Genomic DNA, 27,344 nt, shown 5'->3' with positions numbered 1-27,344 from the left:
CTGTGTGAGGGAGAGAGAGACTTTATTTTCCTTGTTCCCTGGCTGCTGTCATGTAGATTTAGAGACTTGCCTTTGTCTGTTGTGTAGGGGCCCTTGAGTAATGAAGTCCTTCAATTTAAGGTTTGAAGTAGTCTCAGATGAAAAAATCAGCATTTGAAAAACAGCTAATCTGCTTGGGTTAAAAAAAAAAAAAAAAGAAACAAAATGTTGTTAGTCTAAGTGAAATATGTGAAACAGTACCAAGCCCATTAGCTTTCATCCATCCAAAATGTCCTGAGGCTCCACCATGAGTTCTTGCTGTGCATCCTTGTCTGAACGTGGGGTTCCAGGCAGAAATTTCCCGGGGGGGTCAGGTACCAGGATTTCTTGCACACAGTGATGAATTGGGATAAGAAGTGGCTTGTAGAGCAGAGTTGTCCTTGCTCAGATGTGACTCTGGTCTCTAGCAGCCAGAAAGCATTGCTGCAATAATCTGAATATATTTGGCAGCATTTCAGTAGGCAAATGCTGCAAAACAACTGCTTCCTTATGTGGTGCTAATGGGAGTTTGATCACAGCTGGGTATGTGAAGGGGACTGAGACTTTTGGCATCTGGAGCAATGATGCAAAGAGGGAAACCCAATTGTTTGCCTTGGCTCTGTGTTTCTGGTTGTGGTATAATTAGTTTCTGATATTGTATATTTAGTAACCTCTTTGAGCAAAGTTTCTTTCCATAAGGGCAGGATGAAAAGTGGTAAAGCAATCATGATGGGATGTTGTTGAGTCCTGAAACAGAGGCTTTGTTGATGTAGCAGATGTCTACTGGTGTTTATGACACAGCAAGAAGCAGTTTGGGATATGATTTGGTTGAAGGGAATGTAAAAATGAGTTGCCCAGACTGAATTATAGAGGACTGCTCAACTCTAAGACACATTGAAATTGAGAATGGTCGGGAAGGATAAGAAATATTTCAGTTTGTCTCCATAAAGGTTCTAAGGTTTGTTTCAGTCAGAAAGAAGTGTCTCCAGCACTGAGGATTTTTATAGGTAGGAGGTAGAGATGGAGAATAGGAAAGGTCTGTGCAGAGCTGAGAGCCCTGGGGGACTCCTGCTGATGGGAATGCAAATATCCCTGACTGCTTATTTCTCCCCAGCACATCCCTGGTGTGTGTGCTCCAGAGCTCTGCACGTGCTCTGTGTCCTCCTGAGGTCTGGGCACTGCTCAGGCCTCTTGCCCTGGAAATGTTCTCTCTGTGCAGTGACCAGGGCAGTTCCACACCTGCACATCTCAGCAGCTCTGTCCATCCCCTCAGGGCTCAGCCCATTTCAGTCTGTCCCTCGTTCCCACAGGACATGGCATTTGGACTGGAACCTTCTCAGAGCACCCCCCTTACGATGTCCCAGATGAATATGGCAATTTTCTGTCTCCAGCCCTTGCTGGTTTCTACACGTTCCTGACAATGATAATCCTGCTGCAGGTAAAAGGCAAAAACCTCTCCGTTACCTCCAAGGAAGAAGCTTTTCAAAATTAAGTATATTCACTAATGAACAATTAATATTAACTAATAGCTGTGCAGTATCTTCTTAATCCTATTTGAAAAAATTGCTGTATTTCAAACCATCCAAGTGTGAAATAATGTATCTTCCTTTTCTTTATTTTTTCTTTCTAACTGCAGATTTTTCTTTCTTGCCGTTGAAACCCCACAAGGATATAGATAGGAAAGGCATGTATTTTATCTTTCACTCCAGAATCTCTAGCAGATGCAATAAAGAGGATGTTTACATCCAAATGTCAGATTTTTATTTTTTTTGCCTATATACAGAATTCAAAAATAATAATTCCACTTAACATCTCAGGAAAACAGTGAAACAAAAATTGTCATTTTTGCCAGTGGGAAATAATAACTAGTTATGGTTCAGCTGGTCTAGGAAGGAAGCTAAATTAGAAGTAGGATACTTGTATATCTGAGTCTGATTAAGCCTAATTGGGGGAGAACATTTTGTTGGTTGAGGGAAAAAAACCACATTTACTTTTCAGATTTCTTGATGTCACTGCTGAGATTTAAGTGGACAGAATTTCTTTAATACAAGTGAAATGTGAAAATAACTTTCAGAGCTGCTCAGAGATTCCTTGGGGGATTATTTTTCATTACTGAAAGAGAATATCTGTGCATCTTAAGAATTCATTATTATTTCAGGGCAAGGAAGCTCGTGGGTGGGAAGTGTGTTCCAAGTAATGGTTTGTGAAACTTTTCTGCCCTCAGTCTGAGCTGGTGCAACCCTTCAGAGCCTCAGAAGGGTAAGGGCAGGCACAGTCCTGTGTCCAGAAAACTGCTTTGTGAGGGCATCCTCTGAGAGACACATCTCAGAATTTGGTATTACAGGAATTCTGTCTTAAATTTGCCACTTATTGTCTCTGTTTATCCATTGCTATTTTGTGCAGGATTTTTTTCCCCCTGAACTGTTATTCATCTGTGCTACACTATGTCTCTAGGAAGAACTGTTTCTTTGGGAATCATTAGTGTGCCTGTGCCAGGACATTGCTTACAGAAAGCAGTAAGACTTGTCTCACCCCTTACTGAGAATTTCAACTCTCTTTCAGACTTTAATCCCCATTTCTCTCTATGTGTCAATTGAGTTGGTTAAATTGGGCCAAGTCTTCTTAATTCACAACGACATTGACCTGTATGATGAAGCAGCAGATTTGCCCATCCAGTGCCGTGCCCTAAATATTACTGAAGATCTTGGACAAATCCAGTATATCTTCTCAGACAAAACTGGGACACTAACAGAAAACAAAATGGTATTTCGACGCTGTACTGTTGATGGAATTGAGTTTTCCCATCAAGAAAATGGTAAGAGATGCTTTTTTATTCTAGCTTTTTTTTCTCTGAGCAATTAAATGCTAATAATTTAAATATTAATACTTAAACCTACTGAGCCTTCTGATTGAACATAGAGCTTTGTGCGTTTGTCTCAGTTTTGTGAGGGACTCCTGTTGCAGAGATTCACGAGAGTCAAGGTGTTTTAAACAATTCAGAAGTCAGATGGGAAAGGTTTTCCACCTCAGGCTCTGCCCTGCATTCAGTACCCACTTGAGCATGCAAAGAGGACATTTCCTCTTTCATTTCTGGATGAACACCAGTCAGCCTTTGATAAGCTCCCAAACTGATAGTAATTAAGCTCAGTGGGTCCAGCAGTAATTAGCACACTGTGTGTGACAGGGAGGGCAAGCCCTGGTGGGCCCTGCCCACTGTCCCTGTCCAAGGGCTCTTGGCACTCGGGGCTCCCAGTCACTCAGGCCCCTCCTTGGTCACCACTTTCTCGCTCCACACAGTGGAAAGGACTTTATTAGGCTGGCAGGCAGCTGCCAAAAAAGATGTTTGTGTTCTGTGACTGAAAACATTAGCAAATTTTTCAACTACCATATTTCACTCTCCTGGTCCAGTCAACTGCAAACTGCAGCTGAAGAGACCAAGCATTAGCAGAAGTCCATAAAAGTGACAGATTGCTTTGGAAACACACTTTTGTTTTCTTGCAATAATAAACAGTGGGAGTTGCCAGAAACTGCAGTGGACAGTGAGGTTTTCCTGGTGCTGGCTTTGGAGATGTTTTTGCTTTGGTTTAGTTTGTTTCAGTTTTTTTAACTGATCCAGGAATTCCTCCCAAGCAATGCAAAAAAAAAAAAACAAACCCAAAATGAAAGCAAAGAAACAAAAACCTCCAAAACCAAACAAACCCACAAACGAGCAAACAAACCATAAAATAAAAACAAGCAAAACTAACAAACCAACCAAAAAACAGAAGAAGAGGTGAGCTTTCATTTTGTCTTTTCCAGCCAAGCGCCTGGAAACCCACAAGGAGCTGGATTTGGATGATGAGGACTTTACAAAACTCCAGCCCTTCACTCTCCCCCCCCCGACTCTTGGGAGAGCAGGCTGTGCCCAGCAGAGCCCGCCCGGGGCCCTGCGGCGCTGCCAGAGCGCCCGCGCCCGGGTCCAGGGCCACGCCAGGAGCAGGTCCCTGGGCAGGAGGGACAGCAGCCAGTCCCAGGTGGCCTTCAGCAGCACCATCGTGAGTACCAGGCCGGGCCACCCAGCCCAGCCACCCCTCCAGCCCCCCTTTGGCACGGGGAGCCAACAGGGAGCCAGGAAAATCCTCCCTGCTGGAGCTGTGAGAGGCAAGGAAGAGCCAAAGCTTTGGAGGGTGCAGAGTGCAGTCAGGGGGGAGCAGACTCTGCTGGACTTTAGATATGAAACTTCCCAAAGTCTAACACAACCTAATTAAAGTCAGACTGAATTATTATTCCTCTTGGAAGGTTTTTTAACAGGCGTCTCAGACAAGGCTTTTGTGAACAGTAAGAGAAGGTCACACACTTTCAAAATTAGAATTCCAATTAAAATTAAAGGCCTGGAAAACCCTTCCAAATCTTGATTTAAAAAAAAAAAAAAGTCGAATAAATACAAAATTCTCAGAGCTTCGTTTTCTGCAGTTGTTGTTCATTATAAGATCCTACTTACCTTATTCAATTCCTCTGTCATATAGTAGATATCAGCCAGAACTCTTCCTGTTCTTGGAATATGGGAGTTGCTGTCCCAGGATTTTCCAGCTCAATCCTCATGAGATGTTGAGAACATCTCCATGGATTCTTGAGAACCCATGACTTGTGACTTTTGAGAACTTCTTAGAGGTCATGACTTTTGAAGTTTGATAAAGAAATTTCTTGCCAGTATATTTCCCAATTAGATTTTTTATTGACAGAACTCTTCAGTTTCTTCTATAAATAAACCTTTTTTTTCCACTGTAAAAGCAATATCTGAGGAAATGGTATCAAATATCTCTTTTGCAGAGGAAGATTAAGTTGCTGCCATGGACTCATAGGTGTCACTCTATCTGGATAAATCGTTTGACCCCTATGACAAATCTGAAGATGTAGTAAAAAAGGAGACAATTAAATACTGCCCAGGGGCTGTCCTGTATGTTGATGTCCTTTAAATTACACATAGGAGCATCCTTCTTTACCTGCCATGCCAATCCCCTATTAATAAAATGGGGATAATAAATTTCTCTTTGTCTCTTTGGTTCCTGCCCTTTGGAACTTGTATCTCCTTGTGTGATGCATTAGTACTTTGCTCCAAATTTGGAGCATCCTGAGAATTCCAGGTATTCAGAGAGTTTTGTGGGCCTGTGTGGATGTCAGCAGTCAGAGGTTCTGAAGAAAAATCCATCTTTGAACAATGGAACAAGATAGAGAATTAACATTTACTCTCTCTACCTTAAGGGGTTCTTATGAACTAAGACAATGACAGCACATTTCCTTCTAGGTTTAATAGTTCCAATAAGTAGTGCCTTGCTATTAGAAACGTTTCATGAAGATTTCCATGGTCCTATTGTCATCAGATTTTAATGCCACCAAGTAGAAAAAATGCTATCAAGTTAATGAGGAAATTTTAAAAACTGAATGGCACCAGCCATCTTATAGCATCAACATCTTCACTAACAAAATTGCTAACATAGAAAAGGTGGTAAATTTAATTGATCATCATCATTAGTGCTGTCTTATTTTGCTTTCTTTTTTTTTTTGCTTAGAGTTTTTTATATATTTTCAGGCTGGAAATTCAGGTCAGCCTTGTTTTCATTGAATATGAAAAAAAAAAGAGAAAAATTCTTCTGATAAATATTGACATGTTTAAATTATTATTATTATCAGTCTCTGATTCCTTTTAAGAGATCTGAGAAGACAACTAAAAAATCAGGCTTATCCTTAGCACATATTAGTTTGCTAGAGAAAGGACTGCAAACATTTTCTTGTGTGTGAAACAAAAAAAGCCTGAAAACACTGAGCCAGAAGAACCAGAGCCTTCCACAGCAGGGAAAGTGCAAACCTTGTTCCAGCTTTGGATTTCAGCTGAGCTGCAAAATGAGCAGTGGATTTCCTTGCAATTATTAGGATTATTCAAGAAGCACTCCTCACTGCAGCAAGCAGGAGTTCCAGTGCAGCACATCCAGCCCAGCCCAGCCCTGAAGGGGGCTGGGGGACTTTGCTGGAATTTTACAGAACTGGGGAAAACTGTGCCAGACTGAACCAGGAGAGGGGAAGAGCTGGGATGAACTAGAAAGCAGCTCAGTAATTTGGCAGTTCCTCAAAGAAGACATCCAAAACTGTTGGCTCACAGGAAGTTGTCTTTTAAATTTGGAAGTCCTTGTTAAATATGGTCCTGAATTAAATCCAAACCAGATTCTGCTAACATGAAATTTCCATTAAAAGTAATACTCCCATAGCCCTTCACCAAATTAAATTGTAGATAAGTGACACTCTTGAGTAGTTTGGCTTGCAAAATTAGGTCTTATTAGAAAGAGAGTGGTAGTAGAATTACAGAAACATTTCAGGAACAAGTATGTATTTATTTATTTATTGTAAGAACTGAGGAAGAACAGTTTGAGGCAGCTTCTCCTTCTGGCTGCAAAATGAAATTGCTCTGGAAACAAAAAGTGATGCTGCTGTAACTAAGCCACAAGCACAAAATATTCTCTTTTGAAATAATGATCAGCTTCCACACTGAAATGGAAGATCCCAAGTATACTTCCATCTGGAATGCCCTTTAATTGAGGAGTCATCAGTTTCAAAGTTGGGGGATACAGTATAGATTATTCTTGATTTTTAGTAAATCTCAAAAAAAAAAAAAAAATCTGAAATCCTCTTCTGTTTCAAGATGCATTTCCTTCTAATTTTCTAGCTATGCAGCTTTTAGAAATATTTTTTTTCCCCTAGAAGTAAAGTACAAAAGGCATTTACCTTACATAATTCTAGGTGTAAATTCAATAAGAGGCAAGAAGTCTATTGAGTTGCCAGTTGTTCCTTGAGACCAAGGGGAAGTGGGAATAATCTTCACTAATTTCTCTTGCAGGAGAAGGATGTGACTCCTGACAGCAGGTTGCTGAGGAGAGTGAGAGAAGCTGCACTCCAGACTGAAAGCCTTTCTCCTTTTATTCCTACGAGAACTTCCACAGCCTTTGCTGACTTTTTTCTTGCCCTTGCCATCTGCAACACAGTGCTGGTGTCCACAGCCACCGAGCCAAGACAACGGGTAATCTGACTTCAAGTGCATGAGCAAAATTTATTATGCTCCCATTTAACAACATGGAGCAGTGTTCAGTGAAAGCTGAAATGGTGAAAAATGGTTTATTTGGGAGCTCTCCTCTCGTTCCTTTACCGTTTTTTTTCCTTTTACTGTTTCCCTGCCTTTGTATTCCTCTCTAACAGGGCTTTTTAAGGTTGATGAATAGTTATGTCTACCACAGGATCTGCACTTTTTCCTTTAGATTTTATATTATCTGTGCTATAAGAAGTATATGGAACATACTGGGTTTTCTCTGATCTGCCAGGCCACTGACAGAACTCCAAGGGGCTCAATTGCATCTCTGCTTCAGAGGCAGAGACACAAATCACCATCAAATTTGGATGCCACCTCACCTATAACTCCTCTGGTGAATTCTCCCCCCACAGTTAAATAGGTGGCTGGGGAGAAAGTTTCTTTCATAATTATTGTCATTTAGATGCAGAAAAATACACTGAAGTTTTGAGAAGTATCTTGAATTTCACCTCTTGGCCATATTGATCACCATAACTGCTCTACTCTGGCCTCCAGTCAGGAGGTCTGGAGACACACCATCTATAACACAGCTGTCTCCTTTGAGAACACACGCAGGGTCACTCTCGAGGAGAAAAGGCAATGCAGAAAGAACTGTGTCTTGCAGAATGTACCACCTAAGGAGTCTTTCTGCTGTGCCTTTTGCAATCAGACATGTCTGTCTCGTATTGGCCTCATTAGCCACCAGCGAGCTTGTAACAAATGTGGATAGAGCCTTTCCCAAATCTTTCATGAAGCCCAGCCATGATGATGATGTGGTTCACCTTTATTTATTTTTAACCCCAGATTTTCTCATATTTCTAGGTCACGATTCCACCACCAATAAAACCCCCGGGAATCACCCTGGAGAAGATTCATCAGATATTTCAAAGGCTGAAGTTAGCAAGCCTCAGCCAGTCCTTCTCCTCATCCCAGTCCAGCTCTGAGCTGGGTGCGAGTTTCGGTGCGAGGGGCCCCGAGGAGCCTCTCCCTGCCCTGGGCAGTGGTGACAGCAGTGACAGAGGTGACAGACGTGACAGCAGTGACAGCACGGACATGGGCCCTGCCTCCCTGGAGGAGATGCTCCAGTCTGTGAGCAGCAGTTCTCTGCCCCCAGCCTTGTGCTACGAGGCCGAGAGCCCTGACGAGGCCGCCCTGGTGCACGCGGCCCAGGCCTACAGCTTCAGCCTGGTGTCCCGCACCCCCGAGAGGGTGACAGTGCGCCTGCCCCAGGGCACCCTGCTCACCTTCGACATCCTGCACACCCTGGGCTTCGACTCCGTCAGGAAAAGGATGTCTGTGGTGGTGAGACACCCCCTCACCAAGGAGATCGTTGTCTACACCAAAGGCGCCGACTCGGTCATCATGGACTTGCTGGAGGACTCTGCCGGAGGTAACGGGCCAGGGAGATGTTTCTGTTGTGTCTCCTGCAAAGGGGAATTCAGCTCTCTTTTCTGCATGAAATGTTATATCTATTATATTTATTTAGAAGTATATTATATTTAGAAGTATAAAAAAAAAAAATAAGCGTCTTCTAGTGTTATGCTTGCAGATCAGGACAGAGGTATTTATTTAACCTCAGTATTGCTTAGAACATGGAACGGGCTAATTAAAATTCCCTGGCAGCGCTAACCCGTGTGGATTGTGTACTCTGCAGTAATACTGTCAGAAGGGCCTGACCATTGTTTTTCAGCTTGTCAGCAAGATTGCTATAACATTAACAAACAAACAAAAACAAGTCACTTTATCCTAAAGGAAACAAAGATCTTTAGCAAGCCTTCAGCTTCTGCACAGACAACAGTTTTGAGCTTTTAAAAGAAATTTCTGTTATACTGGAACCCACTTTTCTCTAAAGCCCACTGTTTATTAACCTTAGGCCATTAGATCTGAAATGATCTAAATGCTTAAAATACAGAATCTTTTCCTTGTGTTTTAGCTGAGAAGAGAATGAAAAGAATAAAAGAAAAAACACAGAAACACCTGGACCTCTACGCCCGTGATGGACTGAGAACTCTGTGCATAGCTAAGAAGGTGGGAGAGCACCAGCCTAGTGTTGTTTACAGCTTATCTCTCTATGTGTCAATAGATTTACTAGAAAAATATAATGGTTATAATTCTTTCTGCTTCAGAGAACCAGCCAGACCAGCCACTCTTTTTTCCCCTTTTTCTTCAATGTGACCAGATGATGGATTTTTAGTCAGTCTCAAAACATTTATTTCTGTTTCTCTAATGGTAGCTCCAGCTGACCTCCCCTACAATGCTTCCAAGTAAGAAACAAAAAATCTGCAGAGGAGCCAACCTTCTTCTGTTTTGCCTGGCATTCAGCTTTCACGAATCTTGCCCTCAGCCTGGGTTAGTGCACCTCAGTGTCATCCTTTCATGCAGAAGGTGTCTATGTGCAACAAATAGGTCACATCCAAGCTCTGGAGAAATGTAGATCAACCTTCAGAAACTGTGTGTTCTGGTTCAGAGCCCCAGCCAAGGGCTGTGTGATCAAGAGCTTCTAGAGGTCGTGTTTTTGAGTCTCAGCTGAAAGCCACTTGTACAAACTACTAGTTCTTGCAGTTTTCTCTTGGAAAAGTTTGTGTTATTTTAAAGATGACACGGTACTTTACCAGCTTGGATAGGAGTTAAGTCTCTGTGATCCTGAATGTTGGCATCCCTCTCTTATTTAAATTTAAAATAAGCTCTGTTTAAATTGTGTTATGCAGGTCTTAAATGAAGATGACTTTCAAAAATGGGCCAATTTTCGTCGGGAGGCAGAAGCTGCCATTGAGAACAGAGAGGAGCTGCTAATGGAGACAGCCCAGCACCTGGAGACCAAACTCACCTTGCTGGGTACTAAAAATAACAGTTGTCATTGCGTGAAGCAGCACTGGCTCTCCTGTGATATTCTTGGCAATCAGACAGACAACAGCTTATACTAATTTATATCCAAAAGTCTTCCTCTGAGGTCTGGAAATCTCCAGGCCAGGGAGATACAATCCAATGACAGTGTCTACACAAGTTCTCGTGCATTTTGAGCAGCAGTAACTTTGAAAAAGTGCACTGAAACTCTCATGTGCCAGGAGCAAAGAGCACACATATCAGCTGTTACTGTGGCTCAGCTGACACAGCAGATAATGAAACCACCCCTATTCAATCATGTGTCCATGTCCTTAGATAAACCCATAGTATGCTATAAATTAACTTCAGTTTTGAGCACAAGTTCCAAGGGAATTTTGGTAATTGAACTGTGTTATAAAAACCAGTAACTTAAACACGGGGGCATTTTGCCAGTGAATTCCTGTTGTTGCATTGGTGAGTTTGCTTTCTGCACTTTGTAGAAAGATGTTTAATGTTAAAACTTACATTCATTGGCACTTCTGCATCATCCATCACTGTCTTACCTAACAACACCATTCTGTTAAATTATGAAGCATTTCAGTGCTTTCTATTCTATTTTGTTTCCAAACATTTTGTTCTTTATGACTTTGATTTTTGGAGTTGTCTCAGTCTCATTTTTCTGTGAGTACAATTTGCACCCATATTTCGTTATCCTGAATTTCTGTGATTGCAAGCTATTAGCATTATGGCTTCTCATAATCTCTGCAGTGATTTAAAAAATTAGAGTAATAATGGTAAATGCCATAAGCAGAACACATAAGAGGTAATGTAGATCTTGTCAGAATCTGTTACCTTTGCCAACTCCTAAGGGTCTGTGTGCTTTCATACTTTAATTTACAAGAAATGTTCTTTTAGCTTAAATCAATGTCTATCTTTAATGTACCACAGTTACAGCATCTTCAAACTGACCTCTAGTGGAAGAGACAAGGAGCGTTGTAACTCTCAAAGGGTGATTTACCAACATCATCAGGACGAGCGTTGGCATCTGCTCCTAAGTTTGTGCATTTTCAAAAAGAAAATGTACTGTACTGTTTCTTCTCCTTTGATGGCTGAAGCATCTAACTTGACAGTAGGGACAGCATTCATTTAAATACTCAAAGTTCATCTTTTCTGGTTGCTTTGATGGGACTTAATGCAGTACTTTAAAAATGCATATGGTGTGATTCCTCTGCCAACACATTGTCATTTTGGATTATTAAGAAGAAATGAAATTCATTGTTCTAGCAATGAGCAAAACGAAGAGCCAGAACTTGACTGCTGACACATTCAGACCTTAATTCAAATGCAGATCTTGTGCCTGTGTGTTTATTTGCTGGACAATACCTTAGCTCAACTCTCGATAAGTTCAGGAGCATGACTGGAAATCAAAGAGCTTTCCTTAAACAAGAAAACAGCAATGTGATTTCCAAATAAAGAAAACTGTTTCTCTTCTTCTCCTGTTTGCCCAGGAGCAACAGGGATCGAGGACCGGCTGCAGGATGGGGTTCCTGACACTATCATGGCCCTTCGGGAAGCAGGGATACAGATCTGGGTGTTGACAGGAGACAAGCAGGAAACAGCAGTGAACATTGCATACTCCTGTAAGCTCCTGGACCAGAGGGACACTGTCTTCACCATCAACACCGAAAACAAGGTGGGTAGAAAAAGACAAGATGCACAAGAATTCACTACAGAATTTGCTACGTTGTCCTTTTTTCACGTCTTACAGTTTGGTGCTGCTTTGCTTTAGACCACATTCAGCACAAAAAATTCAGCAAAAACCCCCAGAGCATTAGGCCAGCAACTCTGTAGACCACACATAACAGGATGAATTGAAATACAAGACATTTATGTAGAGCTTCATTCAATTAGAATACACTGATTTTTCCAAATGAAAATATTCTTTTTTAAAATTGCTCAAATCACTAGCTATTACCTGAATTACTAGCTTTAGAAAGAAGGTAATATGCAGTTTAAGTGCCTAATTCCTTAATAACATTGATATCTGGATTTTCAGCTTACAATGGAAATTTCAGTGGCAATGATATTTTAACCCTAGTATATCTATTGGAAGACATTTGGAAAGTACTTTGAGTCAGCCAGGAAGAAGTGTACAGGTGTAGATCTAATTAAATTGAGAATTTTCTAGTTGCATGTTCTCCAACAGGATTAGACTTAACCAGAAATTTATTAGTGAACAATTTTATCCAGTACCTTTTGTGTAAGCAGAATTTCACCTTCTTGAACACCTAAATATAGTTCTGGTGGGTCAGTTAAAAACACAGTCACTTCCTTGGCATTCCATGGTGGTGCACGTCGTGGTTGATGTGCACAGATACTCCCTGAATTTCCATGAGTGACAAGAAGGGCAGGCAGCAGGCAAAGCAAACACTCCAAAATGAGGATAAGCACTTTGAGCTGTCTGTCAGCTCCTGTGACTCACTGACACACCGTGAGCAGTCTGGGGTGCAATCCAGGGCTATTCCTGACACATCTGAACAGAACAAACACAGTCCTGCCTTCCCAAGATGGTAACTGCCATCATGGGTGGTGCAAGTCAAAGGCTTTAGAAAAACCACTCTGGCTTTTGGTGGTTGTGGAGCAACACAGAAAAACCACACCTTGATTCCAGAGAGCGGAGTGGCCACCACTGTGCAGGGCCTTCACCTCATCCCTCCAGGCAGCTGGGGGGGACAGGTGGCTTTGGAGATGGATTTAGGGGAGAGAGAGGCCAACATTATGATTAAACCAGATCCATTTGCTAAGGAGAGATCAGCTCTGACTGTTTCTAAACCCAAAAGCAGGGTCCAAGATGTGCCATTGCCCTTTTTGCATTTTCTTGCTGGTGACCTCTTACTTGCCACAGAGCCCTGGAAGCCCCTGAGGTGCCCCCAGAGCGGCCACTGCCCTTTCCCCAGTGCTGCTCTGTCCCTTTTGTGCAGCATCAGTCGTGGCCCCCTCGGCAGGGACAGGAGGCACTGTGAGAGCAGCCTTTCCATGGGCTGGCAGGAGGCTGGGGAGGGCAGGAGGAGCTTCCCTCTGTCACTGGGCAGTCCCTGCCTCGGTTGCCTCTGTTTCTCTCCCCACAGAACCAGGGTACCCAGTGTGAGCTTGCCTTTCTCTACAAAGCTATTGTGAGGATCAATTAAATATAGCTAAAATACTGACTAGTTTTCTTGTGATAGGCACTTGTAGAGAGCAGTGAGATGGCCTACTTTCTAACTGCTTTTGTCTGCAGTTAGTAGCTCTCCAAAAAAGATTCAAATCCTATGCAAATGTCTGTCTCTTTTAATGTCACGGAAATAGGGAACACGCAAGGATGATATGGAATTTGGCACGGAATGCTTTCCCTGCTTCAATGTGTAATTTCATTTGATACGGGGATCTGCCTGAACAGGAGGCAGAATGAATACATTTAGGATGGAAATTAGGAGATGGTTTGTGCCAGGGAAGTGATGCTGCAGGCGGGACCACCCTGGCTCCAGGAAACACTTCCCCCCAGCACCCTCTGGATCCAGGCACAAGCTGAGCACATGTGGGGAATCCCAGTGGGTCACTGGGCACTGGAGTTCCACCACCACAAGATTTAGTTCCCTCCTTTTCAAAACGCAGCCGAGGACAGACCCTGGTTCTGGAAGGGGCTCCCAGAGCAGTGAGGGACACACACAACACCTACGAAGTTTAACCTGTTCACTGTGCCAGAGTTAACCCTGGAAGTGGTGTCAGTGGAAGGCCTTCTCTTTACCCCTGAGCCCAGCAGCTCATTCAAACACTGACAATTAAATATCTTCCAGGAAGATGCAACATAAGGAGGGAGCTTGGGGGATTCATTTCAATAGCAAGCCAAGGCAAACCAGGAATTTCCACTACAATTTTTGGTTTGTTCACAGAAAGATGATGCTGCTTCAATATTTTTTAGATGTTTTAAGCGTGCAGGATCTTTATTAGATGTCAGAGGAATGCTGACATTTGATTCCAGAACCTCCCACTTAAGTGTAATTTAAATCTTGCAAACATCCTACACATGTACCTTATGCAACATAAAGTGAAAATAACATTTTAGAACTGAATCATCACTCTATAAAGCTGACAGAAAAGGTAGAAAAAGGAATGATTAGCTCCTCAGGTATTCAGTGCCATGCACAGAAGGAGGACTTTCAGTGCTAAGCAGCAGCAAAATAACTTTCAGATCATTCAGGGTTTTCTGTGATAGTGGTGTGCCAGTTTAGAAGATCTGTATGGGAAAGACAAAAGAACTCTCCTTGAATCTGTTTGTATTTAATATTAAGTCAATGCTGTTGTTTGCATCTGAAAAAGGGGACTTGGACCAAAATGAGACAGATTTGCTGAGAGGGATGGACTTAATTTGTGTTTAAGACAGAGTGCTGGAAAGTAGGAAGTTTTATTTGTGTTCCTAACTCTGATACACATCTGATATGTGACCTAGAAAAGGCCAAATTCTCAGAGTTACTGGATAGTTTTGATTGTTTCTCTACTGCAGTTTATTTCTGATGGAAGCAAACGCTGCAATATATCACATCATTCATATCAGAACCAGATTTTTCAATCTCCTTTAAAAAAAAAAGGGATTTTCTCTTTAATTTCTGAACTCTCAGCATTGCAATGCACATATGTCCTCCTGATGTAAAGATTATTTTATTTTCTTTTAAAATAATTCCTTTCTTCAGTCAGCTGGCTGATGAAATGCTCCGTGTTTCCACGGGGGGATTTGAGGATGCTGCTGCAATAATCCCCGACCAGATGAAGGAGTGCACTTCCCAGGCAGTGTTCCCTGATGTTTGTCTGACAGGCTTAAAGCCACTGGCATGGTTATACAAACACACACTTGGCGAGGTGCTGAGCTGGAAAAGGAGCTGAAGACAACCATTGCTAAACCCACTCCTGTTTCCTCGCAGGAAACTTGTGAATCTCTCCTGGATTTAACCCTGGAAGAGGTGAGGAAGAGTTACGAGTGGGACAAACCGCGGAGGAAGATTTTCGGCATCATCCCAACGGCCCCCGAGGCCCCCGAGGCCCCCAGCACCGAGTTTGGGCTGGTGATCGATGGGAAGACGCTGAGCCTCATCTTGCAGGGGGGCCTGCAGGAGAAGTTTGTGTCCCTGGCGCGGCGCTGCCGCTCGGTGCTGTGCTGCCGCTCCACGCCCCTGCAGAAGGGCATGGTGGTCAGGCTGCTCCGGGGGCAGCTCCGAGGGATGACCCTGGCTATAGGTACCCCATCTGAACCCCACAGCACACAGGGGGAGCAGGTTCCTCCTCGAAGAGCTAGGAAAATGTATGGAATATACCTACACGCTAGTTTTTGTGCCTCAGATAGACACAGGGAGGAAACAGCACTGAATAATCTTTCCTTGTCAAAACACACATGAAAGTCCTTCTTCATCTATCACTAAGCAAATCTGGCCCCCCTTTAAACAAGATGAAGGTGCTCCAAATTCAGAATCTCCCAGCAGTCCCTTTCATGCACATCAGTACAAACACATGTACATGTTCCCTCTGGAATGTCCTTACTTTGGGCCTGCGAAGCACTCAAGAGTAGTCACTAATTTGTCTTTTTATAAAGCCCTTTTCCTGTCAGATTTTCCCAGCTGGTGAAAACAGAGTTATCCCCAGAGTGGTATTAAGCAGTGACTCATTTGCCTTTTACCTCCAAATAATGTGAAATGTTTTGAGTTCTCTGCCCCACTTTTGGCAAGCAATGCCACTAAAATCCTTGCAGAATTGATTTTTGTGACTTCCAACTAAAAAATACACCTCTGTGGACCAAACAGAAAAGGAAGGGTCTGTTGTATTTTAAATTTTTTTGCTTTGCCTTGTAGTTCAAAATGTAAGCTTTCAGCCTTCTACTCCATCTACCTTGGGGTAATCAGTAACCTGATTTACCATCTCCACACTGCAAGTGGCAACTATGGCTGTTCTTTCCCTGGAAATTCGGTTATATATTTAACATATTGCTGTGAGTTGAAACGAGCAAAATAACCCCTGAAATTGGCTTGTTACATTGTCATCTGCAATGCAATTTATCCTACAATTTGGAGGATTCAAGTAGGTGCTGCAGAGCGTGTTGCTGAGCATATGGAGCTCACCAGGCAGAAACACCACATGATGCAGATGGAGATGGTGTCGGGGTGTCCATCCACCACCCAGCTGGTCCCACTGCTGGAGCCAGGGCTCCTGGAAGGGAGGGAGGATGTTCCTACCAAGGACAGAGCCTAGAGGTCATGAGTACTTGGTGCTAAGTATCAGTTATCCTAATTAAGATGCAGGTAGAAGAGAATGGCCAAAATAATCAGCATAGCTAAGATTATTTCCTTCTGACAGAGGCACTATGTATTAAACACCCTTTCTTACACTTCTGTTGTTCCCCCCCTTCCCATTTTAGGTGATGGTGCAAATGATGTGAGTATGATTCAAGCAGCTGACGTTGGAATTGGAATATCTGGTCAGGAAGGCATGCAGGTACCCTGTCAGTTCAATTCTATTCCTCTTTTGTCATGTGCTCTCTTGCTGCTTAATAAGTTCCAGAGCTGCCCTGTGCTCTTGAGTGTCATCTTAAAAATGCAAGTTGGCATCATTACTGTCATAAATTAACATGCAGTTCATAATTATGGGTCCAGCCAAAAAACAGCATTTTAAGCCAACAATTAGCATGCATGGACAGATGTGTGTTTGCTCATAAGCCTGGAAAATTAGCAGATGCCTGTCCAGTGGTAGCTTAGCATCTGCTTTCTGAATCCTCTCTGCTACTGCTTTTCCAGGGTTTGTAGATTCTTTTCCACTGTCTTCTGCCCTGAATTCTTCCCCACACATCCCCCTTCCTCATGCTCCTTAAATGGAGAGTTCTGCAGAAAGGTCCAACTATTTTCTTGAGGGTTGGTTTTTTGGGTTTTTTTTCCTGCAATATGCAAAAGTTGGAAATTATTTCAGCGTCCGTGTTCAAGTTTCATTATATTGGCTGGGGAAAGGATATATTGTAAATGACCTTCTGTTCCTCTTCCCAAAGGCAGTGATGGCCAGTGACTTTGCAATAGCCCGATTTAAACACCTCAAAAAACTGCTTCTTGTCCATGGACACTGGTGTTATTCTCGCCTGGCAAAGATGGTGATTTACTTTTTCTACAAAAATGTGGTAAGATTATTCAAATTATGGAGATTTTCATCCTAGTAAGGGTTAATTCCAGGACTGGGTTGGGTTTTTTGGCCTGGTTTTATTTTTCACAGGTTATGCTCGTACTTTTTATGAAGCTACATTTTGTGTTTCTTCACTTTTCAAGTTTATAATGTGGCACTTCTTTCTCAGCAATGTGCTGCATAAAGCACTGAGGAAAACATGGGCTTTAAATATATTTTGAAACTAGCATTATTCCAGAGGGAAAAGGACTCAAGGCTTAGTAACTTTATATGGTAGTTCAAGAAACTTTATTAATAATACCCGTGAGCCTCAAAATAAAATTTGCATAAGGAAGATCAGATTATTAGTGCTAGAGTATAGAAGATGACTCTGCACTAAGAATTGCTAGCCTGTGAAACATCTGAATTTTTATAGGAACCACTTGCAAGTAATGATGCAGTCATACCTGGCATTTTTATTAAAAATTTAATGTATATGCAAATGAGCTGCACATTGAAGGATAATGTAAAGTGGAAAAAGGACAGTAATTCAGTTTCTACAAGACTGTGCAAACAAGTCCATTTGACATGAAATACACTGAGCATGAAAGGCTATTTACTTAGAATTCAAAGTGTCTGTTTTTGGGAGGGTTTTTAATAATTTCGAATAAGGATTACTTCTTATCACTGTTAAATTTTGTAATGGAAATGAACACTTCCCTTTTTCTGATTGGCCATCCTTTTAGAGTTCAAAGGATACTTATTTACAGTGTGAAATATCTCTCCAGAATGGGATGCTGCTGTTCTATTATCTCCCCAGCAGCATTAGGGAGCAGGAGCCCTTTGATTCCACATGGACAACCAGTTTATGGAAGGATTCTAAAATCTGCTGCTCGGAGCTGTAAACAGTTTACTTAATTATTCTCTGATATGTTCTTAAGGAAACCTAATGGCTTTTAAAGAACTCTATCAGAGTGGATTGCTGTGAAGCAGAGCCTTCAGATATTGTTTTTATGGAAGGAAGTGCAAGGCTGTCTGCTGGCACCACCTTTAACCAAAGCAGGGTGTTCCTAAAAGGCTCTGTCAGTACCCAGTGTCCTACACCAACCTCGGGGGTGGAACTGTGAGAGACACAGACCCTGTGCACTGACAGCAAAGAGTCCAGATCAGGTGTAACAGGAAAACTGCAGCTTCATGGCTCCCACAACCCAAAGAGAAATGGAACCACATCAGCATGAAGGATGAGATGCTGCACATGTGGAGGGGCAGCACAGTTCTGACAGGCTGTTGGGTTTGTCTTTGCTCCTCCCCAGAGCTACGTCAACCTGCTCTTCTGGTACCAGTTCTTCTGTGGCTTCTCAGGCAGCACCATGATTGATTACTGGCAGATGATCTTCTTCAACCTCTTCTTCACCTCAGTGCCCCCAATTCTCTTTGGAGTCCTGGATAAAGATGTTTCTGCAGAAACACTTCTAGGTTTGCCTGAGCTATACAGGAATGGGCAAAATTCAGAGGTATGTCATGATTACTGAAGCAGCTGCTTGATGAGCCAAAGGACCACAGGTTTTTTGGTTTGGGAAGGAGTGAAGGAGTTTAGACTTACTTGGAACCAAATGTTCCATTTTATGGTGTCAAGTTTACTGATGTCCACTAAAAAAGGGCGTAATTGTAGCTGTCAGAAGAACTGGAACATATGGCTGAAGTTGCTTCTTGGAAGTGATGCTGGTGCTGGGTCATGATCAGAAAATGTAAATGGAAGGTTTATTCTGCCATTAAATGTGTGGAGCAATCCCAGCATGCTGCATTATAATGAGTGAAGTGACATGCCAGGGAATCACCCTGTGATTGGTTTGTTCATTGAAGAGATGGTGGAGCAAATACCTGTGTGTGTGTGTGTGTGTGTGCATGTATATATGCACTGTGTATGTAGACAGATTCTCAGTGAAGGCTTATGGAGAAATAAATAAAATAGGATAAAAGATGTAAAAGATGAAGGTAAAATAGTTTAGCTGGCCCTTGGTTAAACTCGACTCAGATTTGGTGCTTCAAACACTCTCAATCTACTAAAGAACCTACTAAACCTACTAAAGAAAAGCTTATTAAAAAGATTACAGCAAAAAGTGACAAGAAAACACAAACCCTTAAATCAATAAGCAACTTGACATTTTTTTCCTCCTCTCAGGTTCAGAAATACACCTGTTAATGTTCCTAAGGTCTATCTTTAGTTAACACAGAGAAAAGGTCTGTTCAGAGATAAGCCTTTGGATTAATCAGCTGCTCATGAGGCATTTACTCATGAAGGGAGACCAGTTAGCTCTAATCAGTATCTGAATGGAAGAAAAACAGGCAGCAATTATGTCTTCAGGACAGGCTAGGGATGTGTGTCCCATCCTAATGACTGTTATCTGTAAACTCCTGCAGATATACAACCTGTCAACTTTTATTATCACCATGCTGGATGCCTTCTATCAGAGCCTCATTTGCTTCTTTGTCCCCTATTTGGTAAGTAATAGGCTCATTAATATTCTCATTCTCCTGTCCTCCTTAAAAAGTAGAAAATTCCCTTCTGAATGGTCAGGGTTCCTCACAGTGCCTCTGCCTGTTTTCTAGGTGTACAAGGACTCTGACATAGATGTGTTTTCCTTTGGAAACCCCATCAACACCATCTCCCTCCTGACCATTCTCTTGCACCAGGCTCTGGAAATGAAAACGTGGGTATGTGTTTGCCCTGCCCTGCTCACAGGACTGTTGTGGTTTTGGGAACACAGCACCCTGTGTAGGCATGGCATTGTCTTTCAGAGTCATTTGCCTGAATTCTGGGTCACAGAGAGTAACAGATGCACTGAGACTTCACAATGTGCCAGAATTTGTTATTAGCCCCGGGACAACACCTTCCTGTGCACAGAATTTGTTTGTACTGTGCCTTTGGACAGGACAGAACACAATGTTTGCATCCTTCAATACATTAAGATGAGAACTGAACTCACTATTGTTTTCTAAGTTCATTCCTGGCTGTTTCTCCCCCTGTGTTACCCCCAGAGCCAGGTCTCACAGTCCCCCTGTCTCTTGTGCCCTCCCCAGACCCTGTCCCAGCTGGTGGCCATGATGTGCAGCCTGGGCTTCTACCTCGTCTTCTCCCTGATCTACAACGCCGTGTGCCTGCTCTGCAACCCTCCCACCAACCCCTACTGGATCCTGGAGAGGCAGCTCTCAGAGCCCACCTTCTACCTGCTGTGCCTGCTCACCCCGCCCGCCGCGCTCCTGCCCAGGTGGGAATGCGTTCCTCTCCTCTTCCTTGGGGGTTGGTGGGCATGGGAGAAAGGGACAAAGTCACCTGTGTCCATATGGGATGTGTCAGGCACGTGCTGCACAGGGATAATTCAGTGTGGGAGGCAGAGGCCTGGGTTCAGCTTTCCAGTTCACAAACCATCCATTTGTTCAGTTATATAACCCCAGATAAGTCACTGTATATCTACTGCTTGTTTTCCCACGAGAAAACCTTTCTTTCTGGGGTGCTTCAAAGTTTACCAGCACAAATCTGCTCTGGAATTGTTCACTCTCCTGAACACAACGGGGTTGAGCTGATCAAGACTAGAAGGCAAGTCTTTGAAATATTCCTGTAAGCTTTGAGAGTTGCAAAACATATTCAGTTATTAAGTACTTTGCAGTCCATTGCTAAGCTAAATTTAAGAACATTCTTCTGTATGAAAAAATTTTCTGCATCCAGAATTTTAGTTTTACTCTCTGCAACAAATCAGGTATGTTAAAGATAACTTCAACTGAGACTGGATATTTGGAGAGGGATAATTATTGGAGAGGGATACATTGCTGAAAAAAAATTGGTTTGAAAAACATAATGGTTCTGTTTCCATGTATGTATATGGGAAGCTTACTACTTTTGGTACTTAATACTCTAACTAATCCTTTAAGCAGATATACTTTGTTTGAGTTGCACCATTTATTTAAATTCTTTATTTGTGCTTGGACAGTGAAAGCACACCCATTTGAGTTGGTTTGACTATCTTCCTGTTTTCCTTCTTATCCTAATTGCCATGAAGTAGTGCAGCACACTGGTACTGCAAGAATCAAGAAAATATTTTTAGTATCTGATTTTGTAAGTGCTTTAAGGCATTTGAACTGAGCCTTAACTTTATCTGAAAAGTTCCTTTTCAAGACTAGATAGTCTTTTTTTTTCAGATTGTTATTATTATTCCCCCATTTGAGTTGAGATGCTCTTGTGACTTCATGTTCCATTATATAAGTTCAGATGAGAATAAACAACACATAGTTCAGTAAGGTCTCATGTCTTCTAGGCAGGGCACCCTTTTCCAGCCTGTTTTGCTCCTGTGTGAGTTTTGTTTTCCTGTCAGGCCTCATTCACAGAGTCATGAGCTTGAGCTTCTCACTGAGAGCTGCCTCAAACATGTGCTTAGAGAACTCACATCTCCATCTTGGGAATCCAGCACAATTAAGGTCCTTCCTGCCTCAGCAGGTTACTGAGCTTAAGGATTTTATCTTGGTGTCTTCAAAGGTGGAGAACTGCTTTTCCTTCATGTAGGTCCTGCAGATTACTTTCTGCAGGGTCCTCTATTCACAGACTGTCCACCCTCCAGTTCCTGCTACAACTGAGCTGTGCCATCACAGCAGTGGTGAAACCACCCTTTCCTAAAACACCCTGAATTTTCAGTTCCATTCCATGGTCCATCTCAGCATGCTGCCTGCTCACCATCTCCTTCAGAAACTACTCCTTCAGAAACAGAGCCTTGACATTCTGGTTTCTGCCTCCAAGGTTTTGTTAAAATCCTCGCTCTCCTCAGTTCTTCCTTTTTAGTCCTGCCTCCTGTTCTGGCTGCCAGGCCTGAGACACCACAGCCCCCTGGGGGTCTGGTCTGTGCCCTGCCTGCTCCAGGCTTTCCCTGCACAAACATCTGGCAGTGCTTTGCACCTCTGCACCTCAGAGCTGCCCCTGCACTCTTGGGACACAAACTGCACAGCAGGGAGTTCTCAAACCCTCAAGCCTGACAAGAAGAAAGGGGTCTGAATTTCGTGTTTGTTCAGTGGCAAGGAAAGGCTCTGTCTCCTGAAGGATTTCAACACACAAACCAGATGCATTTGTCCAGCTGTGGAAGGACTGGTCTGCCAGGACCTGCAGAGACCCAACAGACCCTGCAGGGCTGTGGGAGGGGCAGGAGCAAGTGAGAGTAGTTCACAGGATGGAAGACACAGTTTTCCATCCCTTCTCTGTCCTCCTGTCTGGTCCACGTGCAACTGGCCCAGAAGGTACAGAGGGAGGCTGAGGGGAAAGCCAGACCAGTCTGATCCAGGTCTGTGCAGGTCCCTGGGCTGCCCTTGTTGTGCTCTGGGCTCCCAACAAGAGCTGAGACTCTGTGGGACTGACCAGCCTGAGCACAGGCACACAAAGGGACTTCCTCCACTCCTGCCTGTGCAAGCCTGAGAATTCCATTGCCTTAAAAGCCCTTTCTGTTCTGAGTCTGGCCTGTCAGCCTTTTTAATCCTGTCACACTAATTTATACCTACATTTAGCAGCAGGATGGGACGACAGCAGCTTTCTCAGTGCCATTTCATGGAGTCCCCACGTTTGTTTTAAAATGCATGTTGAGGCCATCTATGTAAAGGTCAAATCCTAATAAAAAGATGCTTTGAAGGAGACACTGGTTTTCACACAAAGCTGACATGACATGGAGAGAGGATGTGTGCTCTCTCACTGCACACAATATGTAGTTATATAAGTTCTCTAGCCTGAAAAGGGCAGGTAGGACACCTTTTGGTTGCTGCTTTCTGAGCAAATCCAAAAGCCGAGCTTTTGGATTTCTAGTTTCCTGTTATCTACCAAATTAAGATCCTTTCTTTAGCCTGTTTTAGCAGTTCAAACAGAATTTCAGTATTTTCAAATACTGCATCTCTTGGTGAGCTTTTGTGTCTCTTTCTTCACTGGTCAGCAATGGAGTAGTTGTCAATACTAAATAAATGATCATATATATATGATCTATATATGAACTATAGTTCACTCTCTGTTGTGTTAAGATCCAGGAGTCAGCTTTCATCTGCCAGGTATAAGGTGCCTACCAGATGCCTGTAGAGCAATGGAAAATTAGCACCTGGATTTGTGTTATGTGATGCAGATTATGGAAGGAGCCCACTGTTAAAATAATCCATTCTCTTCCTCTTTCATCAGGTTCTTTATTTCTGCTCTACGAGGAACCTTTGGAGCATCTCTGATCCTGAAAGCACAGCAAATAGATAAACTTCCTAAGGGACAGCGGGATCTCGAAATCCAGAAACTGAGATCAAGGAAAGCTACTTCTGGTGCATCACCTGCACCTAATGATGACCTTGACCAAAGCATCAGCCACTTATGTGTGTCACCATTTCTCCACCCAGCAGCAGCAGCTGTGTCTCAGGGGCACACAGAGGGTCAGGGGCTTTCCAGCTCCGCAGTGAATCCTCTCAGGAGAGGGACACCACAGGAAAGCTACTGTTTCTACAACAGGTGGGCAGAGGAAGAATCTGCTGCCACAGACTCTTCAGCAGGACCCTTTGCACCCAGCAGGGGAACAGCTCCTGGGCAGGGCAGTGGCCAAGTGCCCAAAGACAGAGACTCCAGGTCCAGCTCCGGGAGCCACCGGCGCTCAGTGAGTGCAGTGACCCTCTGAGCAAACCCTGCCAGAGCCACAGCCCAGTGACCCTCTGAGCAAACCCTGACAGAGCCACAGCCCTGTGACCTTCTGAGCAAACCCTGACAGACCCACAGCCCTGTGACCCTCTGAGCAAACCCTGACAGAGCCACAGCCCAGTGACCCTCTGAGCAAACCCTGACAGACCCACAGCCCTGTGACCCTCTGAGCAAACCCTGACAGAGCCACAGCCCCTGAGAGAAGGATGAGAAGGACACCCCAGGGCACACCAAGAGTCTGTTTGTGCTGAGCCACGATGTCACTGCAAGTGGAGAGGAGTGTGGGGCAGTGCAATACCAGCTTTAATGGGCCTTAATGGGCTTTAATGTGCAGCCTCTCCCAAGTGCAAATGTTGTCTGGGTTTGCCATCACCTGACTTCCTGACCTTCCTGGTTTTGTCACATTAGAGGGATGTTACCTGAGCATGACACACCTGCTGAGAATTGCCAAATTACTTTATTTTTGTACCAGAGTAATAGGGAATAATTATACCAGTGAGGTTTCAATGTTATTACACTACTGAGGTGACAGAAGGAGAATCCATTCTTTATTAAACCAAGTCTTAAAGCAACACATCCACTCTAGCTTTTACTATCAAAGTCTTAAAAAGACTTCACTAACTTAAAAATTACAGTTCTGCCTCAAAAAAATGTTACCTCTGAGTACTAAAGGTACTTGAAGAATAAAAAAAATTGAAAGACACTAGAGAATGTTCCAGGTTTTAATATATGGACTTTGTACATACAACAATATCAGGTCCATAGCCTGTTTTCCCTGAACAGTAAGCTCAGTACTTTTATGCAGGTAGTGGTTTGACCTGATACTGTTAAGGACAAATGAGTTTATAAAGAAGAAGAAGAATACAAATACTGAACTGCAAGAACTGCCAGGATAACTCAGTGATAAGTGGAGTCTACTTCTTCATACCTACAAAAGCAGACAGATAAAACAAGTCACATTCAAGGATTTATGTCCTAGAATTCTAAAGTTGTCCCTGATTTTTCATCTGGAAATTCAGTTTCTTTCTTCCATTCTTTATATTCTCATGTAGTGTTGCTGCATTCAATCCAATGTCAATCCTGCTCCTTCCCACAGTTGGTCACAGTCAGTAGTTGATGAGATCTCAACAGTGGAGATGGTGACAAGCCATATATGAAGGTCACTAATCACATTGCAGAAAGTACATGTGTAGAATGACCAAAATATGCATAATATGTTCACCCTTTTCAGTATCTCAGGACAACAAGATGCAGGAAAAAAACCCATAAGATGTCACCATCATCACTACTTATTGCAATGCAATGAAAGGTGACTTTGGTATTTCTTATAGAAATGTTGACTAGTAAGACCATTTCCCCAGTTTTTCTGCACAATGTGGGATGAAATCTTAACTAGTTTTCAATTCAACCTATTTGTACTTTTGTGAATCTACCATTGGTTCTGATCTAAGTAGGTTTCTAGCCTTTTTTTATACATGCTGTATTAATTTAGCTATTTAATACCTATCACAATGTGTGATCTGTTTAATCACCTATTTAGCAAATACTAATTTAACTTCTGTGTGTTGTAATAATTACTGTAACTGGACTCTTCGAGTTCTTACTTTAAAACAACTCAGGCAAAATTGAGCAGCATATCTGCCACTGGGACTTCTGGGAGCCAGGGCATATGTAGAACTGCCATTGTTAAAGTATTAATTGTCAGCTGTAAAACAATTCAGAAAGAGATTTTTTTGCATGATGTACAGAATGAAGGGAATTAAGCATAGCTGAGACTACTGTTAATGGAGTGTGAGATTGCTCAAACGTTTGCTCACCAGCTGGGAATGGACCTGGGGTGACAAGACTGAAGATCAAGCCTTTACAATTCATAGCAATGTTTTTATATTAAATGGTCCATTTCCTGTGAACTTAAAGATGTCAATGTCTGACACATTTTATTACCAAATGTGAAGTGTTTTTATAATAATAAATGTAATATGGTCATGACTTGGTGTGTTGTTGAGAGATAAAAAAACAGAGGTGGAGAAGGGGTTTTCCATGAGCAGCAAACTCATGTTTCCAGGGGCTATTCCCCTATCTAGTAGGAATGGTCATCAGAAAAACTAGGTAAGAAACTCATCTGAATGTGCAAGGGCCCACACAGGTTATGTTTAAGCAAATCTGGAAGACCTGTAGACATTCCTGAATTGAAAGCCAAGAATTAATTTCATGTTTTCTCGTCACAGTTTCTGCAGAACTGTTCTACCCTGCATTTTACCCTGACAGAAATGGCATACAATTAAGGGAAGGTCCTTTTAAGAAGGGGAGTGAAGGAAGCATTGATCTGGATCTCCAGCAAAATAGCCTCTAAAAGCTCTTTAGTGATGGAGTCCCCGCTATGTCAGGGAATGAAAGAAGTGGAAGAGTCCCAAAAATAGTTACTTCAGTTAAAAGAAAAAAGGAATCCAGATGTACATGGCTGCCTTGAATAATTATACAGCCAGACCTACAGACTGTTCATTGGATTGGGGGTAGCTGAGCATAAAATGGCCCAGGGGGTGAATTTACCTGCAGAGTTTGCACCAGAGAGGAACCCCCCTGATCCTGGAGGAGAGAGACAGCTGGAATAACAGAAACAGGAAGCAGCCCAGGGAAGGGCTGGCCCTGCACTGCAGCTGCTGCAGAGCCTCCTGAAGCTGTCCCTGCACTTCTCCTCCAGGTGACAGAGCTGCTCCTCCTGAGCCCAGGACACAGCCCCTGGGGACACTGGGATCTGCTCCTGGGGAAGAGCTGACCCTGACCCAGCTCCTGTTCAAAACTTGGGGACCAGGCACTTCCCTTTGATCCTGAGGCAAATTAGCTGAGACTGTCAATCCTTTTGGGAAGCAGGATTGAGAGTTAAAAGACTTCTTTTTTTCCAGTGAAAGCAAGCCTACAGCAAGACAGCAAAGTCCCCTAAGGAATTTATTTGGAAGAGGGGAAGTGTATTTACTAAATGGGTTCTTTAGGCCTAACTGGATTTCCAAGGTAGCTTTATTTATTTATTTCAAGACACATTTAATAATACTGTCAAGATCCATGTTCCATTAATTCTAACGTGAATGTTTCACAACAGAACAGGTGTCTCACTTTTTAATGTATCCTCTGGTGATATTCAACATTTCATACACTTGGGCTATAAAACATTAAAATTAATGGGGGTTACGTGAACTTGCTGCATTCTTTTTATTTTGATCTGTGATATTATTTAATGATACTGCATTTGCAGCAGTGCTTTGAGCTGTGCAGAGCTGGGACCATGTGACTGGAGGTGGCATCTCCCACAGAGGTGAGCAGGAGGTACCTGCCAGGTCTGTTGGCTCAGTAACAGATGCAATCCCTGGCTGCTCTCAGTGGTCAGGGAAGAGCCACCATCACGTTCTCAGCACAGGGAGTTGTTCTGGGTGTTTCTAACACAGGGTGCAGGAAAGGCACAGCCCTGTCTGCACTTTGTGCTTGTCTGTCTCAGCACAGCGAGCTGGGATGTGCTCTCTGACAGTTACAGCTGATTATCTGCTGGAATCTGAA

The 27,344-nt window shown here is 42.9% G+C and overlaps 1 protein-coding gene across 4 annotated transcripts in view; it reads left to right on the top strand.

The window, feature by feature from the left end:
* ATP10B (ATPase phospholipid transporting 10B (putative)) overlaps nt 1-25,784 on the top strand; it is a 48,797-nt gene extending 23,013 nt beyond the window's left edge. For 3 of the 4 annotated variants that reach the window (XM_064672294.1, XM_064672296.1, XM_064672293.1), the window contains 16 exons: nt 1,329-1,456; nt 2,581-2,833; nt 3,817-4,052; nt 6,887-7,066; nt 7,934-8,501; nt 9,045-9,139; nt 9,820-9,946; nt 11,443-11,627; nt 14,890-15,202; nt 16,374-16,450; nt 16,995-17,120; nt 18,415-18,615; nt 19,523-19,603; nt 19,712-19,816; nt 20,183-20,370; nt 23,298-25,784. In XM_064672294.1, coding sequence (XP_064528364.1) covers nt 1,329-1,456; nt 2,581-2,833; nt 3,817-4,052; nt 6,887-7,066; nt 7,934-8,501; nt 9,045-9,139; nt 9,820-9,946; nt 11,443-11,627; nt 14,890-15,202; nt 16,374-16,450; nt 16,995-17,120; nt 18,415-18,615; nt 19,523-19,603; nt 19,712-19,816; nt 20,183-20,370; nt 23,298-23,775 — 3,341 coding nt within the window. In that variant the 3' untranslated portion in view covers nt 23,776-25,784. Of the gene's footprint in view, nt 1-1,328; nt 1,457-2,580; nt 2,834-3,816; nt 4,053-6,886; nt 7,067-7,933; nt 8,502-9,044; nt 9,140-9,819; nt 9,947-11,442; nt 11,628-14,889; nt 15,203-16,373; nt 16,451-16,994; nt 17,121-18,414; nt 18,616-19,522; nt 19,604-19,711; nt 19,817-20,182; nt 20,371-23,297 lie in introns of those variants that run through there. The other variant, XR_010434592.1, reaches the window with a different exon arrangement.
* Nucleotides 25,785-27,344: the final 1,560 nt, after the last annotated feature.

Source organism: Pseudopipra pipra, chromosome 15 (genome assembly GCF_036250125.1).
Source record: "Pseudopipra pipra isolate bDixPip1 chromosome 15, bDixPip1.hap1, whole genome shotgun sequence".
Taxonomy (NCBI): Eukaryota; Metazoa; Chordata; class Aves; order Passeriformes; family Pipridae; genus Pseudopipra; species Pseudopipra pipra.
The sequence above is the reverse complement of the archived record's forward strand: the minus strand, read 5'-3'. Positions and strand labels throughout refer to the sequence as shown.